This window comes from Capsicum annuum, chromosome 2 (assembly GCF_002878395.1).
Source record: "Capsicum annuum cultivar UCD-10X-F1 chromosome 2, UCD10Xv1.1, whole genome shotgun sequence".
Taxonomy (NCBI): domain Eukaryota; kingdom Viridiplantae; phylum Streptophyta; class Magnoliopsida; order Solanales; family Solanaceae; genus Capsicum; species Capsicum annuum.
This window is the reverse complement of record NC_061112.1, coordinates 152,293,381-152,312,155: the sequence shown is the minus strand read 5'-3', so window position 1 is coordinate 152,312,155 and position 18,775 is coordinate 152,293,381. Positions and strand designations below refer to the sequence as shown.

General features: G+C 35.5%; 3 protein-coding genes across 3 annotated transcripts; 1 reads left to right on the top strand and 2 right to left on the bottom strand.

Moving 5' to 3' along the window:
* Positions 1-511: 511 nt before the first annotated feature.
* Positions 512-1,550, bottom strand: LOC107861483 (receptor-like protein kinase FERONIA). Its single transcript, XM_016706820.2, has one exon. It carries the CDS (start codon positions 1,424-1,426, stop codon positions 662-664), a length of 765 nt encoding a protein of 254 aa, XP_016562306.1. The 5' UTR covers positions 1,427-1,550; the 3' UTR covers positions 512-661.
* Positions 1,551-2,141: 591 nt separating this feature from the next.
* Positions 2,142-4,439, bottom strand: LOC107861482 (protein LEAD-SENSITIVE 1). The gene is made up of 2 exons (XM_016706816.2): positions 4,277-4,439; positions 2,142-3,123 (listed from the first exon to the last, which is right to left on the bottom strand). Exons 1-2 carry the CDS (start codon positions 4,428-4,430, stop codon positions 2,426-2,428), a joined length of 852 nt encoding a protein of 283 aa, XP_016562302.2. The 5' UTR covers positions 4,431-4,439; the 3' UTR covers positions 2,142-2,425.
* Positions 4,440-7,847: 3,408 nt separating this feature from the next.
* LOC107861481 lies at positions 7,848-11,253 on the top strand. The gene is made up of 3 exons (XM_016706815.2): positions 7,848-8,242; positions 9,148-9,207; positions 9,773-11,253. The coding sequence occupies exon 3, from the start codon at positions 10,235-10,237 to the stop codon at positions 10,760-10,762; it is 528 nt and encodes a 175-aa protein (XP_016562301.1). The 5' UTR covers positions 7,848-8,242; positions 9,148-9,207; positions 9,773-10,234; the 3' UTR covers positions 10,763-11,253.
* The last annotated feature ends 7,522 nt before the right edge of the window (positions 11,254-18,775 follow it).

Sequence of the window (18,775 nt, the reverse complement as noted above, 5' to 3'; positions counted from 1 at the left end):
AACAGAGGATTAGTCTCACGACCTCTTAGTGCGCTAACAGTGGAACGGAGAATTAATCTCATGACTGCTGACTGTGGATACCTTGGGAAACCAAAAAATAAAAAAAAATCTCTCTATTCAATTTTTTACCTCTTGGATGACGTCATGATGTGACAAAGAGTGTGGATATATGCTCCTTTGTGCATGAGCTTGTGAAGAAAAATACCCAAAAAATAAATAAATTAGGTGAGTATTTTTCAATCGTTAATTATCACATGTTATATACAATGGAACTGCAATTTGATCCCATTGCCCCCAAAAAAAAAAGAAAGGAAAATGGCCTCGGAATATCATCAGAGAATAATGTTGACACAAACTAGTCCAGGTTTTAACTTTTGACATTTTAATAGCCTAAAAACAAAATTATATTAATAAAATAAAAAAAATTAACAATTCTCTTTCCTATTAATTAAAAATTAACAAAATTATATGAATATATACACGAAATCAATCGTTACCCATATAGCTATCGTCAATGTAACTCTAGCAAATATATTTGTATATCCACAAATGTATTATACACAGAGATATACAAAGAAGGAAAATCAAATTATGTGTATAACACTGAGATATACATTTTGTGTGATAATGTTAATTACTTTATGTACTGATCATAACTAATTCATCGTCCCAATGGGTTCATGATCTCAGAGAAAATAGTGACATTTTTCAATTTGGCACTCTGGCTTATTGACATGGATATACCATTGCTTGTCAACTTTCTTTCAACTTCACTTGAACCTGAGACAATCTCATTTTCACTGGTAGCTATATTAGCATGACTATTAATAATCAAGGGAAAAGAAAGGTTACGCGTCGGCGGGTGTATGTACCCTTCAACCTCATGGCCTGATCTATTATCTGCACCTTCTTGAAGCTGTAATGCAAATTCTAAACTTCTTACAACATCACCCATTGATGGTCTTTGGACCCCTTGATTCCTCAAACAATGATATGCCAATTCTGCAAACTTGCTTAGACATTCTGGGGCAATCTGTCCTTCCAATTTAGGGTCAATGATTTGTTCAAGATTTTTTCTTCTATAACTCCTACAAGCCCATTCAGCCAAATTCACTTGCTCACTTGGCAAGTTAGGATTTATTGCTGGCATAGCACACAACACTTCAAACAGAACCACCCCGAATGAATAAACATCTGATTTTTCTGTCAATTGTTGACGCTTATAGTATTCAGGATCGATATACCCAAAACTTCCTTTCACTGCAGTGCTAATATGAGTAGCATCTAACTTACCAAGTGAACCTACTTTGGACAATCCAAAATCTGATACCTTGGCGACCCATTTGTCGTCCAATAGGATGTTAGTTGACTTGACATCTCGGTGAATGATCATGTGTTTGGTAACTGTAGTAGCAAAATAACTCATTTTTAAGTGATACACTCAAGTTTAAACAGAATGAGATTGTAACTAGCTTACTGGCTTTACCCAACTTATTTAACTTGATATGACCATCAAGCTAGATACAGGGCTGGCTCTACCATAATAAAGTCACAACAGCAATGTCTTGGGGCCCCAACTTTTTTGAGGCCCCATTTTTCCTAAAATTATGTTTTAATAATTTACAATAGAGTGCACGCACAATGACGAAATGCACATCTTCAGCAGTAATCTTCTTGACTTATCATCATCTTCAGTATACAACAATCCAATCACAATGTATAGCTCGCCAAACTCTAAACAAGAATTGAGTCCAAAGCTTTACCAAAAAAAAAAGACCTCCTATCGCTGCAACTAAATAAACTTTCTTTTTACTAACCTTTATGCACTTTATAATTTCTTAGCACACAATACAAAGTAAGACCACACTTATTTATAGGTGATGAATTCTTTCTTGTAACTAACGGAAAGAATGTGCACCCAACAGATTCCAATTAGTCACCTTAGGTAGGTGCTTTTACCCTCAAGGGAATCTTCTCAAAACGAATTCGAATTATTCGGATTCCAAGTAGGACTTCTCGATATGAACCAGGATTAGCTCGGCCCCAAAATTATCGATACGTAACCAAGAAATTCCTGTAGCAAATGATATATATGCATCATGCATGATAGTAATTAAACATGCCAATCGAAAGTAAAAAATGCTCACATAAGCAAGGTGTTTAACAGTAATAATGACTTCATAAAACATAAGTTCAAAACATCCTGTGGTTTTACTCCCTCAAGCAAGGAGGTTTTCACGTAAACATCACGTGTTCTTTACGTTTGTTCCTTACTTTTGTCTTTTAACTGTTGAACTCCGATCTGAACCTGGTTCTTATTACTGTGGTGAACTCGTACAAGCTTTTCTATAAAGTTATCCCATGTCTATGATACAGATACTATTAGTTCATAAATAAACAGTCCAATTTGATGAGTAATGCAGGTTCAGACACTCGCATCAACAAGCTCCTCTGCAGGTATTTTCTTCAGGTCCTCGCGTACTCCAACATCCGAAAGGTACCTGTAAATGCAGTAAGACATTCCCCCGTAAAGAACTTGAAAACCAGCTAAAGTAATGCCTATCGGTAGCAGTGCTGGAGCACCAAAGACGCTTGCTGCGCTGAGTAAGATGTAACTGGCCCAAGCGGAGTTGAGTGTTGAAATGACGGGTGCTTTAGCTGCTGCAGAGAGTACTGCTACCTGACCACTAGCCCCGCTGCCACCAGTTCCAAAGTGCAGATTATAACCTGTCTTGCAATGGATCGCGAAGTCCTCACAGTTGTTCTTGAAAAGCTTGTAATTTCCAAAACTGTTATTCGCGAGAAGAGTTTCAGCACGGTGAAGGACAACCTCGGAGGAATCAGTAGGGGCAAGAGTGCATGTTCCTCGAACCTGTGCATAAAAGACGCCTTTTGAGACACCATACTGAAAACGGTATAGTTTACCACCAGAGAGGAAGCATTCCAGGCATGTAGAGATGACCCCGGCATTCCTAGGACGATCACCATATTTTTGACATTGAGATTCAGAGCGACGAGAGGTAGATGAGCTGAAGATGACACCATCGAGGGATGTTCTTGTTTCTACCTCCTGACCAGCTGCCGGGTTGAAATGGATCACTATGTCACAACTAACAAATATACCTGTGAAAAAGGATATATCAGTTAATTCACGGACTATGCATGCCACATTTGCTTTTCAGCCAGATTGATAGAAAGGGTATACACTTCTATTTTTCGTTGCTCATCAACGTTACAATATATAGTTAGAAAAATCTGATGAAGAAACAAGCACCGGAAGTTTTAGAGATATAACATGTAATATAATGCAAAAAAGAGTAAGCGACTGGTCATGTTACTATTCGGATATTCCTATCAACATAAAAGGGCAACCCAACACGCTAAAGCTCCCGCTATGCAAAGGGTCCGGGGAAGGGCCCGATCACTAGAGTCTATTGTACGCTGCCTTACCTTGCATTTCAACCAGAGGCTGTTTCAAAGCTTGAACCCGTGACCTCCTGACCTGGTCACATGGCAACAACTTTACCTATTATTCCGATCTTTTGTTAGTATAGTCTTGGGAAACTAAATAGCATCTTCGTGTGATCATGCTTTAATTCTCATTCTCTTATCCCTTCGTGACCCCCACATGATCTCTTTATATAACTATCCCAACAAAACACGAGCCTTGCTCTCCTCTCGTTATATATCCCAACAATACATGGGTCTCTTGCTCTTAATTTTTTCATCAGTCGGTTGATTACGTGAACTTTCACTTTATTGGTGAGAGTTTGATTCCCTGCCTTATAATTCCTTTTCGACTCCTTCCCGACGCCCATTCTTTTAATTTTTTTGAAAATCAATAATCGCTTCATTCTATATCACAACATGGCTAAACTAGCTTGAACAAGTTGATATAGGACCTTCCATCGCTCTCCAAATGATCTACCAAGAGCCCCAAATTAAAGGGACTATTTCAACTTGACAAGTGGCAAGTTTCGTCAATGAGAAAGAGAATATATATATCGAAAGTGTACGTAATTTCTTTGTTAGTTTAACTTATTTTTTTTTCTTTGGAAAGGAACTAACTTGTATAGGCTAGTATACTTCCTTTCCTTGCTCGCTAGATTGCTTGACAATCTCTAATTGGTAGAATAGAGGCAAGGTTCCATGCCCACCTCTAGTCGTCAAGCCAAACCCTCCACACAATAGGCTCTCAACCTTATAGTGATGGATGGCTTAATTGAAAAGAGAAAACTTAAACGAAGTGAGAGATAATGTAGAAATGAATGTGCACCATGATGGGCGTAGATATAGCCAAATCGCCATGTGTAAATGTGATCTCCCGTCTGGAGCTCCCCTTCCTTAATCTTGTTGAAAACAACTCGCTTCCTCATCCTTCTCCTACCCCCTAAGACAAGTAAATGACAATAAATTAAGCAGCAGATCATATATACAACAAGAAGATTAATGGACTAGTATATATATATATATATATATATATATATATATATATATATATTATTAGGAAAATAAATTGAATGTCGACTAGCGAAGACAAAATAAAGAAAGCTACTGTATTAATATTATATTATTCTATCCCTGTCATCATGCATGTCACTAGCACAACGGCACAAGTTATTGACTAACAACACATTTTTACAGGATAATTTTTGGATATAGTTGCAGTTCTGAATGCCTGTCAAGTGAAATTAACCGGGTTGTGGGTCGGGCCGGGTCAAACCCAGTCAAAAATTAAAAAAAATAAAAATTTTAATATACACAATATATACCCACCTATATACATTTTAAATACGTTAAACAATATATATACACTATATATATAGTATATACTACATTAGAATTTAAAAAATATATACACAATTACACATACATACACACCATTCAATATATACGACTATACGTACTACTTTAAATAAAACATATACTACAACATATATATACTACAATATATATAAGTATATATATATATATATATATATATATATATATATATATATTATAGAGTTATATACTAATTTACAAAATATATACACATTTATACATTAAATATACACATCTATAGAAGAAATATACACAAATATATGCACCATTCAATATATATGTACTATTTTAAGTAAAACATATACTACAATATATATATATATATATATATATATATATATATATATAGTTATATACTAATTTATATAACATATACACATGTATACATTAAATATATGCGTCTATAGAAGATATATACACATATATACTACAATATATATAGTTATATAGTAATTTATACACACATGTATACATTAAATATACATGTCTATAGAAGATATATACACAAATATACGCACCATTCAATATATATGTACTAGTTTAAGTAAAACATATACTGAAATATATGTATATACTACAATATATATAGTTATATACTAATTTATAAAATATATACACATGTATATGTTAAATATACACGTCAATAGAAGATATATACACAAATATACGCACCATTCAATATATATGTACTATTTTAAGTAAAAAATATACTACAATATATGTATATACTAGAATATATATGTATATATATATATATATATATATATATATTTATACATATAGTTATATACTAATTTATAAAACATATACACATGTATACGTTAAATATACATGTCAATAAAAGATATATACACAAATATACGCACCATTCAATATATATGTACTATTTTAAGTAAAACATATACTACAATATATGTATATACTACAATATATATAGAGTTATATACTAATTTATAAAATATATATACATGTATACATTAAATATATACATTTATAGAAGATATATACACAAATATACAAAACATATGCTACTTAATATAATAAATTATTAATAATACTTGGTAGTAAATTAATAATATATTATAAGTAAGTTTTAAATTTAAACTATAAATTCAATTTAAATTATTAAATGAAAAAAAATATAAAGTAAGGACTAAGGAGGAGTGAATGAATGTTGAATTTTATTGATTGTGATTTGCGAAATGATCCAAAATTTATAATTTACATGAATGAAAAATCTAAAAATTATGCATCATTTTTTTCCAACTCATTCATGTTAATATTAACGGAAACTTGCATAGGATAGTCAAAGTCAACGGGGGTAAAACCATTCATTGGACTTGATTCTGCTGAGTTCTCCTGTGAAGACATAATTTCTTCAAGTTTTAGCTCGTCACTCGGCCCCGGTTCCATTCCTTGGTTTCTTATTTCTGCTCTGATCTAATCTCTGAGGCAAACTAGAACATTCATTGCATTTCTTCCCAATGAGTGTCTGTTGTCTCCAAGCTACTGTCTTCCTTGACTAAAGGCGCTCTCTGATGCAACTATTGACATTGAAACATTCAAGATGTCTCTAACTAATCTTAAAAACATGGGATATTGTGTTTCATTACTCCTCCACCAATCCAACATGTTGATTCGTTGTCTGTGATCTTCTGGTGGCGACTATAGATAATATTTCCGCTCTTCCCGATAAGTTGAGGTGTAAGTTCTCTCATCAACACTGTACAACAAGGTAAATCATAAAAGGGATCAGGAAAACCACTATGTGCTGGCCTTTTAGAAGATGATGGCTCCTCGGGAGGATGAGGAGCGACAGTTGGAGTGATATTTGTAGGTACGTCTAAGTCAAATAAATCAGCATAGTGATTAGATAATTTTTCTATGTATTCATTCGCATCACTCATAGCCGTCCACAAATCAGGTTCTACTTTTTCAAATTCAGAATCATTGTTAGTATTTTTTTCTAAGTTAGCATAAATAATGGTACTAAAGTGGCACATAGTATTATATTTAATGCACGGATTTAACATAACACCAACCAAGTAAATAGGGGGACTCGAAAAAAAATATTTTTTAAATTTAGTAAACATGGCATCAACAGCTTCTTTATAACCATCTTTATTTTTATATTCTTTAAGAAAATCAGAAATATCAACTATATATCCCAAAATATTACAAACAGTAGGATAATACGCACCAAAAAATTCAAACGTAGCTACATAAATTTTTTCTAAAAACTTAACAAGATGATTAATTACAACCCAATCAGAATCATGTAGCATTCAATCAGCAGAATCAGTAAATGAACCGCAATGTTGGTTAAAAGCTAGTGTAATAGGAACCTATATTTATAACAAATTTTTAAAAAATCATATGTAGAATTCCATCTAATATCAATTTCTCAGGCATCAATATCGGTGCAAGTTCCATTTTCTTGACATTTAATTTTAAATTTTCTATTTTTTTCTCCGATTATTTCCTTGAATAAAACCAACAGCAAGACGGATTTTTCAATATAAAGCTAAAAAAATTCAAGACCATCTTTTACAATTAAATTATATATATGATTTGCACACTTAATATGAAAAATTTCAGGCAACGGCGGAGATATCATAGATTTTAATTTTTTTATAGCAGTCTTCTTGTTAAAAGTATTATCAAAAGCAATACATAAGATTTTATTTTTGATACCATAAAATCCGGCTACTTTAAAAATAGAATCAACAATAAAATCTCCAGTATGTTTACGGTATTCATCATATAAAAAATCAAGAATACGTTTTTGCATCACAAAATTACTATCCATCCAGTGACAAGTAATGGTTAAATAATCATTTTTATTACAGGACGACCAAGATCAGAAGTTAGGAACAATCTACATTGAATATTTTTTAACAATGTTGATAAATAAAAATAATATTATGAATGAAGTCTAAAAATATCAGATCGACAAGTACTTCTAGGAACACCATTAAACATAGGATTATAAATAGCTTGAATATAATGAATAAAGGCATAACTACCACTTTAGTTATTTCTTCCCTCCTCTCAATTTAGTATACTTCTTCGTTACCTGACCTATTACTGGGTCCATTCTAGTTTGCGTTGGCCCATCAACATCCCCACCACCTCGTGCAATTTCTAACTCTCTTTTGTGAGCATCACCTATATATCTCATTAACTACCCGTACCCCTTACTTGCCTTGACAAATATTGCATTGCACCTCACTATCTGATATACGTTCAAAAAATTGTAATGCAATATTAGTTGTTTTACGAGGCGTTGGGGTTACTGGGTTTAGTTTTGCCCTTTGTAACTTCTGCTGCTCCTGTCTCTCGTAAACAAAAGATTAAATTGTTGATTGTCATTGGAAAAAGGTAGAAGTTAACCTTGCTAGCAGTGAAGAATCTTGAGGTGAGTTAAGACTTGCTCTTACTAAAGTCTTTTCTTACAAAGTCATGTCTATAAGGTGTTTGACAAAATGCTTCTAAATGCGAATGTGAGTTCAATTGGAATGAGTGAGTTCACATAGACTTTGTTGAGTTAGTTACCTCGTGCTCTCTATTTTCTCTTTGGATTTATCTAACTAACGTGGTAATTACTACATTGCAGTAACATATGTCCTGAAAATTAACTTTCATAGTTGACAAACCAAAAACAATGATATTCTTAAGTTTAATGTCCCAAAACAGTGACTCTTCTCTGGAAACATGATCGAGCAGAGAAAACATCTTCCATCCAAATTTTGTGTGATTCTCTTTCATGTTGGTAATAACCGTAATGTACTCCCTTAGATCAACAACTTGTTGGAACTTTAAAGGAAACTTAAATAACTTAGTAATCGTACAAAAGGGTTACCAGTAGCCGTATAAAGGGTTACCGACTTGCCATGATTCGTTATACCTGAATGGTGATCGTATAAAGGGTCACAAGCAGTCGTACAAAGGGTTTCCATGATTGTCACAATGAGTCACAAATTTAGTGGTTGTATGAAGGACCACGAGTAACCATATAAAGGGTTACTAATTACCATAGTGGGCATAATTAAAAATGTTCAATTGACTGAATCAATTTAAAGAAAGCGAAAAGAATGAACTAATTAACTAAGCTATAAGTTTTGTGATTGTTCTCTTGCTTTACTCTGTAATATGCTCCATAAGGCATGCTGACTTGTTTTTTCTCATTCCCTTATCCCATATATGTTTTATACAATGTCTCGTTCTGATTTTAGTAATGGGGAATGTTGAGACTCACTGAGTACCGCTAGTGGTGTACTGACGTTCTCTTTGTGGAACCTATATTGACTTATGTCAATGTAGGTGCAGGTAATATAGACGAGCAGACTACAAGATAGGCTGTTTTATTCCAGAAGCTGATTGGTGAGCTCCGCTCTTGATCGTGGAGTTTCTCTTCTTTCATCAATTTCATTCACTTATTTCTCTTTTAGTATTCACTTTAGGGATTAGCCAAGAAATCTATGTCCTGTGCATTCCTCTTAGCACTCTAGTAGAGGCTTCATAGATGTATTTTTAGTTGGAAATGATTGATCATGTTACTTTGAATTATTCTAAGAATCATTTGAACTAGTGTTCTAATAAAGATACTTGTCATTTATTTTATATGTGTGTGGGGTGTGTGACATGAAATTACATGTTAGAACAGTTAAGTCGGTTTGCTCGATCAAGTAAGGCACCGGGTGCTAGTCATGACTTTGTTGAGAGGACGGGTCGTGACAAATTTGGTATCAGAGCCCTCACAGGTTTAGGATGTCCTAGGGGTCTATGAAGTTGTATTTGTCGGGTCTTGTATATGGGTATGTAGCGCGCCATGCTTATATACAGGAGTCTATAAACATATAATAAAGTTTTTCCACCTTTTACTTTAGATCGTGCGGTAGAGCTAAAACTTAGTATGCTCCTAACACTTTTTTTTTCTCTTCTCAAGATCACAGAAATGCCTCGTGCTCGTAACTCTGACAAAAATGCTTCTAGCGCAGCCGTTGGGAATTATTCTTTAGCACAAGGAAGGACTAAGAGGGACCCAGCTCCGAAGAAGGGTCAACTAGTTAAGACGGCTCAGGTGCCTCAAGCTAGTCAAGTCGAGCAGGTGGTTCATGAACCAGTGCCTCAGCCTATGCCAACCACTATTCCAGCTCAGATCATGATGCCTCCAGAAATAGGAAAAATTTTAATGCAGTTAAGGGAGCTATGGATATGTTTATAGAATTCATGTCAAGGGCAGAAGAGAGATCAAGCTCCGTCAAGCACAGGTAGACGAGATGGTTCTATTTCTTCCAGGATTAAGGAGTTTATTAACCTGTATCCTCCAGAGTTTTGTGGGACCAAGCCTGAGCAAGATCCATTGGTATGGCTAGAAGAAGTTCAGAAAACTCTTCCTGTGATAAAAATGTCGGGGAATGATGCAGATGAATTGGCCTCATATCGACTCAAAGATGTAGCATACGCTTGGTTTGAAATGTGGGAAAAACAAAGGATCGAAGATGATGACCCTCCAACTTGGGAAGAGTTTACAGAGGCTTTTATAGCTACTTTCATACCAAACGAGGATAGGGAAGCCAATGCTACTAATTTTAAGCTTTTGAGACAGGGAAACATGAGCATGCAAGAGTATTATATGGAGTTCATCAAGCTTGCCAAGTATGCTAAACATATGATCCCAAATGAGAAAGCCAAGATTCGCAGGTTTATCATCGGTTTAGGTGATCACATTCAGGATACCACTGCAGCTGCAGTTGTGAGAATGAAATATTTTGCATCTGTGGTAGGTTTTGCAAAGAGCTTAGAAGAAAAGAAGCATAAGAGAAGAGCTGAAAGAGAACAGAATAAGAAGGCTCGAACAACAGATGGGTTTAGCGGTCCTGTTAGTAGTGGAAATAAAGGGTTTCTTAGTAGGGAATTTTCAGAACCTACTTAGTCCGCACATTAGTCAGGCGGTAGTTTTCCTAGCAGACATAGCCAAGGTTATGGGAACCAATCCCGCCAGAATCAAAACTTCAGAACTCCAGTCCCTCAAAGTCATAGTAGTGTTGGCCAGCCAGCCAATCAAAAGGTCACCTGTAGTACTTGTGGGAAGGGTCATTCGGGTCAGTTCAAGATTGGGATGCAAGGTTATTATCATTGTGGAGACATAAGACACTAGAAATATACTTAGTCCTAAATTGCCACTCAATGTAAGTAGGGGAACAGTTTATTCTTCGGGTTTTACAGTTGGCACTACTGCAAATCCTACCCCAGATTGCAATCATCAGATTCAACCTGAACGTGGGGTAGGCAGAGGTTTAGGATCTACTATCCAGGGAGGGGGACAACTGTAACACCCCGCATTTTTGGGCTAGAACGTAAACCGTCATTTCTTGTCATAAAGGTTACAAAAGCCATAAATCCAATGAAAATTTAGTGTGTTGATCAATTATTTAGTGTGGAAATCTATTTGAGCATGAATTAAGATCATAGAAGTCCCCTAACTCAAGGACGAGTTGAAAGATTTCCAATCGTTTGAGTTTGAGTAAGCGTCGAAACTTGGATCAACTTCAATTAACCATAACTCATTTTATATGATGAACTAGGTGGCCTACTATATACCAAATTATAGATAATTGAATAAGCTTTTCAACGATATAAGATTTGTCAAAATCCGATAACGGGGTAAGGAGTTATGGCTATTTTAAGTTTCAGCTATAAGACGAATGTCATTTCAGTGCATGGCGCGTCACGCCAGAGGCCAAAATGGCACTCGTCAATTTCCAGCATGCCTTCGCGATAGTCTCGCTTCGCGCCAAACTTTCAGGTCTCAATAATTGGCATTTTTCCAAGTTCCGCGTTGTGCTGGGGCCAAAAAATGGGGTTCCAATTTTAGAATTTCACTCAAGGGTATTTTGGTATTTTCAACCCATTCCTACCCTCTATATATGTCTGGGTAAGGGAAAAATCTCATTTTTTTTCTCTCTTCCATTTCATGAATTAGGGTTTCCTCCCTATAATTCCAATCCAATTATCTCTAGTAACTCAAGATTCTACCATGGGAATTCGAAACAAACTGGAGATTTGGAATCACCAGATCGTAAGCTTCAAGAAGCACCTATTATTTTCGCATATAGAGGTACGTGGGGTTATCTCAAAAATCTCATGGGCTTAAAAAAATTCATGTTTTAAAAATGGGGGTTTTGAAATTATGAATATAAACGTGTTTTAAGCATCTTTATGATATTGATTTGGTCTTTAGGCCTATTTTCAAAGTGATTTGATATATTATATATGCATATGCTTGTGATTCAAAAGATGTTAACTTGAGAGCATGAATTATATGAAAGCCGTCTCTTGATATGAAATTGTTTTGAATTTTCATATGATGTGAATTGTTAGAAATCATCTTGACAAGCATGACATGAACTATTTTGAAAGTGGATATGATTTTTGACTTGCAAGAAGAGGGTTATTATGTTGAAATATGATGAATATAATGGTTGCATGAGGTAATGATGTGATATTTATGGCTTGCAAGTCGGGTATGACGATACCCTACAGAATAAGATATGTGGTTGAATTAAATAAAGTTGAATGTATTGATTTTATACGAGATAGGTGGATTCCCGAAGAAGGCGTTTGAGTGTAAGGGCTCATCTTTGGAAATCGTGTTTGCCGACATGGAATTTGGTACCAGGCTAAGTGATCTTGTGTACCTGACTTTATGTCATTCCCAAATTGGGACTATGGTTAGGAGCCCTGCTTTGTGATCTTGTGCACTACCATACTTTGTTGGGTCGAGACACCCTGCTGTGTGATCTTGTGTGTCTTCCCCTCACTTATACTCTAATCTCGGCGGTAACCGAGGTTTGACAGTTGGTGTAAATGTTATATGTAGGGTATTCTACCTAGCTCAGCTGCATTACATTGTTGTTGAAAACTATTACATTATGCCCATGTGTTTTTAAATGATTTGACACGAAACTGCTTTATACTGGCTCTCACCTATATTTTGTAAAAATATTGTATTTTGTTTTGATTCCTCTGCGTACTAGTACTTTTGCATTGACCCCCTTTCCTCCCAGGTTCGGAGGCATAGTCTAAGGGTCCAGATAACCAGTAGATCTCTTCGGATAGATTTGTAGAATCAAGTGGTGAGCCTTTTATATTTCGAAAGGCCTGATGTCTATCAGTTTATTTATTTATCATTTAGTAGTTTTGAGTCTACTGGGGGCCTTGTCCCAGTTTTCAGATAGTTATTTATTTCAGTCATGTAGTAGATATTTCGCAGACATTTTTGAGATGTTGATTAAGAATTGTGGGACATTATTCCCCATTACTATTTTCATATGATTCTTGACCATGTTTCTGTTATATTGTGTATCTTCCGCATTTTTTTTGTCATATAAGTCATGATTACCAGATAGATAGGGGTGTTTTAGGCCTTTATAGTTTGGAATACTTGTCACGACTAGGACCCCGGTTCGGTTCGTGATAAACTTGGTATCAAAGCACGGTTCATGATCCCAGGATGTCTGCGAAATCGCGTCGGGTAGAGTCTTGTTTATGGGTGTGTAGCGCGCCATACTTATGAGCAGGAGGCTACAAGGCGTTTAGGAATGTCTCTCTTTCTTCATGTTCTAGTTCGTGCAATAGAGTCAAAATGTTCCTCTTTCATACTCTGATTCGTGTTATGGTGACGTCCATACGAAAGTAAAATCATCCCAAGTTCTTTCCTTACTCTGATGTTCTCAGACCCATCACATTACTGGGGTGATTCAAGTGCAGAAGTTTAGAGTCTAAATGGTATAGTCCCTTCGGATTTCGTCATATAAGATCTTAAAATTGTGCAAGGACTTGAGAAGAGTCCGTTATTGCTTCAGAGTGTATTGATTCTAGTGTGAACCTTGATCTTGACGAAATCGTGCTTTTCAGTCTTCTGTATTGAGTATATTTGGCCCTTTTAAGAAATTTATGTTGCAGATGTCATGCTTAAGGGAAAAGATGTGTAGTAGAAGTGTTGAAATTGTATTTCCACCCAAATAGTAGTATAAGTTAAAGTGTCGGTGTCATGACCTATTGGTAGCTAGTAGCGTGTGTGGATTGTATGATAATCTGTGGGGGAAATATTTAACTCAGATTTTTTTGTCTATACAAAGTAAGATGAGTATTCTCAGATTATGGAATATTGTGTGACAGTTTTCATCTCTTGAAAATATTTTATCATCGTGTTGATGAAACTAAAAAGTATAGTGAAGCCGTGTGAGGCTCTTTTGATTCACTAACATAGTTGCCTTGTCATTCATTTCATTTTCTTGTTCAAACCACAAAAATCAAAGTCTAGTGAAGCCGTGTGAGGCCTATTTTGATTCACTAGCAATTTGTCGTTCAACGTGTTGTTCTTGTGTTGGTTGAATATATGTATAGCTGAATCTTTTTGCATGAGATAGATTTGGTAATGAAGCTATTCGTCCTTATGTGTTATTTTATTAGTAAAACATAGAGAAGGAGTTATTAGGCGAGGTGAATTGTCCTTGCTTGAAGTATGAAAATGACCAGATTAGCTAGTAGGTTATAAGTATAGACTCATGGTTATTGTGGACTTTGAAGGTTGTGTAAATGTACGCTTGGGTAAGTAATTGTGATGTGAGAAAGCAGTATAAGTAGATACGATTGTGCGGGGTTATAATATAAGGATTAGGTTGACTATGTCTATTATGAGGCTTTAACCCCCCTTGCCCCTCTTTTCATTGATAGTTGTAAACTAGTACTACTTGTGAGAAGGTATGTAGTAGATTTTTGAGATATTTGGGTAGAATGTCCCAATTTGGTGGATTAGTATATTTATATTATGTTGCATTCTTCATTGGTGATAAATGATTGATACTAAACTATAGGCTTGAATTTAAATGGTGTGGTGGTAAATAGTGGCAAGAGTTTGATGATGCATGCTTTGTGGGATTAAATTAGTAGGCTTGATGTGCTGAAATAGTACATGCTAATGGATTATGATAAGGAAAACCATTAGGTCATGATCGATTATTATGGTTATGAAGTTCTAGTGCACTAGTGTTTTCGTGATGTTTATTTCATAGTTTCGAAGTGAAAAATTTGTGTGTATGGTTGGGTTGTAAATCATGTTTAGCACTAAACATTAAGTTTGAAACAATTGATGGCCATGAAGGTGGATGTGATGATTTCTTGATTAATGATGCTAGTTATAGGGAAGTGATCTATAGGCTTGAACAGTGTATGCGAGTGCCTAAGTTTATTTGATTTTGTAATGAAGTATGATGGTGTATGTATGATGTAGAAGTATGCCTGGGTTGGTTTAAAGCTGCAGTATTTATTCTAAGGCTATTACATATTGTGTGTGGCTAGTGGTACCATTGAGTTGCTAGGTGGGAAAAGAACTAGTTAGATGGTATATGGTATTCTAAATAGCCAAGTTAAGGAACTTTAATTGATAGTGTTGAGCCTTTTGATATGATCTTGATTCTCATGGCAGAGGAATATAATTTTAAGGTGGCTATATTGGTAGTCTATGACAGAAGTAGAGTGATTCATTAAAGACTTGGTGACATCCATGTTAAGTGTTAGAATCTAAGTTTGAGTCCTTGAGGGTTGCGCTATTAGAAATAAGAGTTGAAGCGCTAGAGGGTGTGCACTCCAACTACGGGGATACTCACGAGGATTTGAAGTAAGTAAGTGTTCTAGTATTATGTGATGACTATTGAGTCTATAGAATGATAGAGTGTGTCTCAGAAGGTGGTATTAGTAGTGGGTTTTCCACTTCCAGATGTAGTCATTCGGGTTAATTTCTATTAATTACGTGCATTGTCATTTTTCACACCCCAGAGTGCAGTAAGGGTAGTTCTATTTAGAGTCTATTAAGGGATCTCTCAAGCTTAAGATGATGACTTAATGCTAAGAAGGAGATAATAGTACAAGTGATCGAGCCAGACTCTCAGATTCTAGTAGTAATGTCAGTATGATATAGAGCATCAGAAAGTGAGGGTGAGACTCCACCCATTCTTATCTTAGTGTTTTTCAGTTACCCCAATGCCTACTCATGCCATACATTACAGTTCCATGATCATAGTTCATGTTCATGTATATGATAGAGAATCATGTTCTCTTCCAGTTCCTAAATGAGAAATTCCAATTCATTCAATAGTCGGGATCACATTCCATAAGGTATGAACTCCAAATTGAGGTCATGTATCTCATGACTCATGTACTCACATTTTATAGTGTGCTCAGTTCCCATAACTCATGCTATACGCTAAATGATTGGCGAGATTCAGCTTTGAGACGGGTGTACTCTCAACTTAGATCATTTTGATGAATCCCTGATGTTGTTTTGCTATTCCTCAGGCCTCAGTTAAGTGCCAAGTCTCGCATAATACCCTCCTTATGTAATGATATTGGTGTTTAGTAAATGCTTTCTATTGATAAAAGATCATTGTATACTTGTTTAGATAAGGCCATGAGTGTGAAGTAAGATTTGGGGCTAAGTCTGTGATATATGTGATGGTTAGTGGAAATTTGTGTGTGCATATATTTTTTGAGGTAGCGCGTGGCAGTGATATTGACAGTGGTTTAGGGAATATGCGAAGCATGTCTTTATGAGTGTTTGCTTTGAAGTTCATATGTGGTTATAAAGATTGGCTTGAATGACATGTTAGGATTTTTGAAAAGGAACGCTATATGCGCTAGCGACTTCATAGTAAGAATTCAGAGTAGCCATTGAAGTGGTAAGACATGTTATGCTTAGGTTGTGATCTTTAAAATAGATATAGAAGGTTGCATCATATGGTTTAGAATAATAGCGTGGTATGACATGATATATTTTTGTGACTGGAATTAGGTGTGATCGCAGTGAAAGGATTTAAGCTACTATAGACATTAGTAGAAAGATTTATCAATGCCTATATGATAATTATAAGTTGAATAGAATGAATATGGTATTTAAGAAGTTGTATTGCCGAAGGCCTGGCAATTCCATCCTGACTTACGAGTTATATGTCTATATTCCAGGCTGCAGAGTAATGTCAATGTTAGGATCCTATAGTCGGATGTCTTGTGTGACTCATGCCCAAATCTTTTGCTATCTAATGCTACCAGGACTTCGTAAGGAAGAGTGTTGATAAGTGGAGTATGAGTTTCCAGTATAGTTCTGTCTATGTGGCCAGCAAATCAGTTTAGCCGTCAGATTTGCATAACTTATTTTTTCGTCTTTTCATTTAATCATGCTACCCAAAAATCTCATATATGTTACTATTCCAAGGTAGAGTATACTAGTAGTTGCGAGTATAACTCAGTTCATGCTTCATGTACTAGATTCAGATTTCAGATGTTCAGTTATGATTCAATTCGTAAGTGTCTAGCACATCGCCTCAATTTTTTTCGAGTATCTTAGTGATTTGAGCATTCATAGAAGGACATAGTGTCCCAAGGGGGAGATACCCCCATTCAGTTGCATACATAGATTCTTATTTTAAATCTTCAAAGTCCCTGTCCATCATTCGGGGATGAATGATCCCAAGGGGGAGATAATGTAACACCCCGCATTTTTGGGCAAGAACGTAAACCGTCATTTCTTGTCATAAAGGTTAAAAAAGCCATAAATCCAATGTAAATTTAGTGTGTTGATCAATTATGTAGTGTATAAATCTATTTGAGCATGAATTAAGATCATAGAAGTCCTCTAACTCAAGGACGAGTTGAAAGATTTCCAATCGTTCGAGTTTGAGTAAGCATCGAAACTTGGGTCAACTTCAACTAAACATAACTCATTGTATATGATGAACTGGGTGGCCTTCTATATACCAAATTGTAGATAATTGAATAAGCTTTCCAATGATATAAGATATGTCGAAATCCGATAACCGGATAAGGAGTTATGGCTATTTTAAGTTTCAGCTATAATACGAATGCCATTTCAGTGCATGGCGCGTCGTGCCAGAGGCCAAAATGGCACTCGTCAATTTCCAGCAAGCCTCCGCGATAGTCCCGCTTAGCGCCAAACTTCCAGGTCTCAATAATTGGCATTTTACCAAGCTCTGCGTCGCGCTGGGGCCAAAAATGGGGCTCAAGTTTCAGAATTTCACTCAAGGGTATTTTGGTCTTTTCTACCCATTCCTACCCTTTATATATGTCCTAGTAAAGGGAAAAATCTCATTTTTTTCTCTTTCATTTCAAGAATTAGGGTTTCCTCCCTATAATTCCAATCCAATTATCTCTAGTAACTCAAGATTCAACCATGGGAATTCGAAACAAACTGGAGATTTGGAATCACCAGATCGTAAGCTTCAAGAATCACCTATTATTTTCGCATATAGAGGTACGTGGGGTTATCTCAAAAATCTCACGGGCTTAAAAAAATTCATGTTTTAAAAATGAGGGTTTTGAAATTATGAATATAAATGTGTTTTAAGCATCTTTATGATATTGATTTGGTCTTTAGGCCTATTTTCAAAGTGATTTGATATATTATATATGCACATGCTTGTGATTCAAAAGATGTTAACTTGAGAGCATGAATTATATGAAAGCCGTCTCTTGATATGAAATTGTTTTGAATTTTCATATGATGTGAATTGTTAGAAATCATCTTGACAAGCATGACATGAACTATTTTGAAAGTGGATATGATTTTGACTTGCAAGAAGAGGGTTATTATGTTGAAATATGATGAATATAATGGTTGCATGAAGTAATGATGTGATATTGATGGCTTGCAAGTCGGGTATGACGATACCCTACAGAATAAGATATGTGGTTGAATTAAATGAAGTTGAATGTATTGATGTTACACGAGATAGGTGGATGCCCGAAGAAGGCGTTTGAGTGTAAGGGCTCATCGCTGGAAATCGTGTTTGCCGACATGAAAATTTGGTACCAGGCTAAGTGAACTTGTGTACCTGACTTTATGTCATTCCCAAATTGGGACTATGGTTAG

Coding starts and splice junctions, on each gene's coding strand:
- LOC107861483 (XM_016706820.2), bottom strand. CDS start 1,426: ATGAGTTATTTTGCTACTACAGTTACCAAACACATGATCATTCACCGA.
- LOC107861482 (XM_016706816.2), bottom strand. CDS start 4,430: ATGATCTGCTGCTTAATTTATTGTCATTTACTTGTCTTAGGGGGTAGG. Junction 3,124..4,276: donor CTATATCTACGCCCATCATG/GTGCACATTCAT, acceptor CCTTTTTCACAG/GTATATTTGTTAGTTGTGAC.
- LOC107861481 (XM_016706815.2), top strand. CDS start 10,235: ATGTCGGGGAATGATGCAGATGAATTGGCCTCATATCGACTCAAAGAT.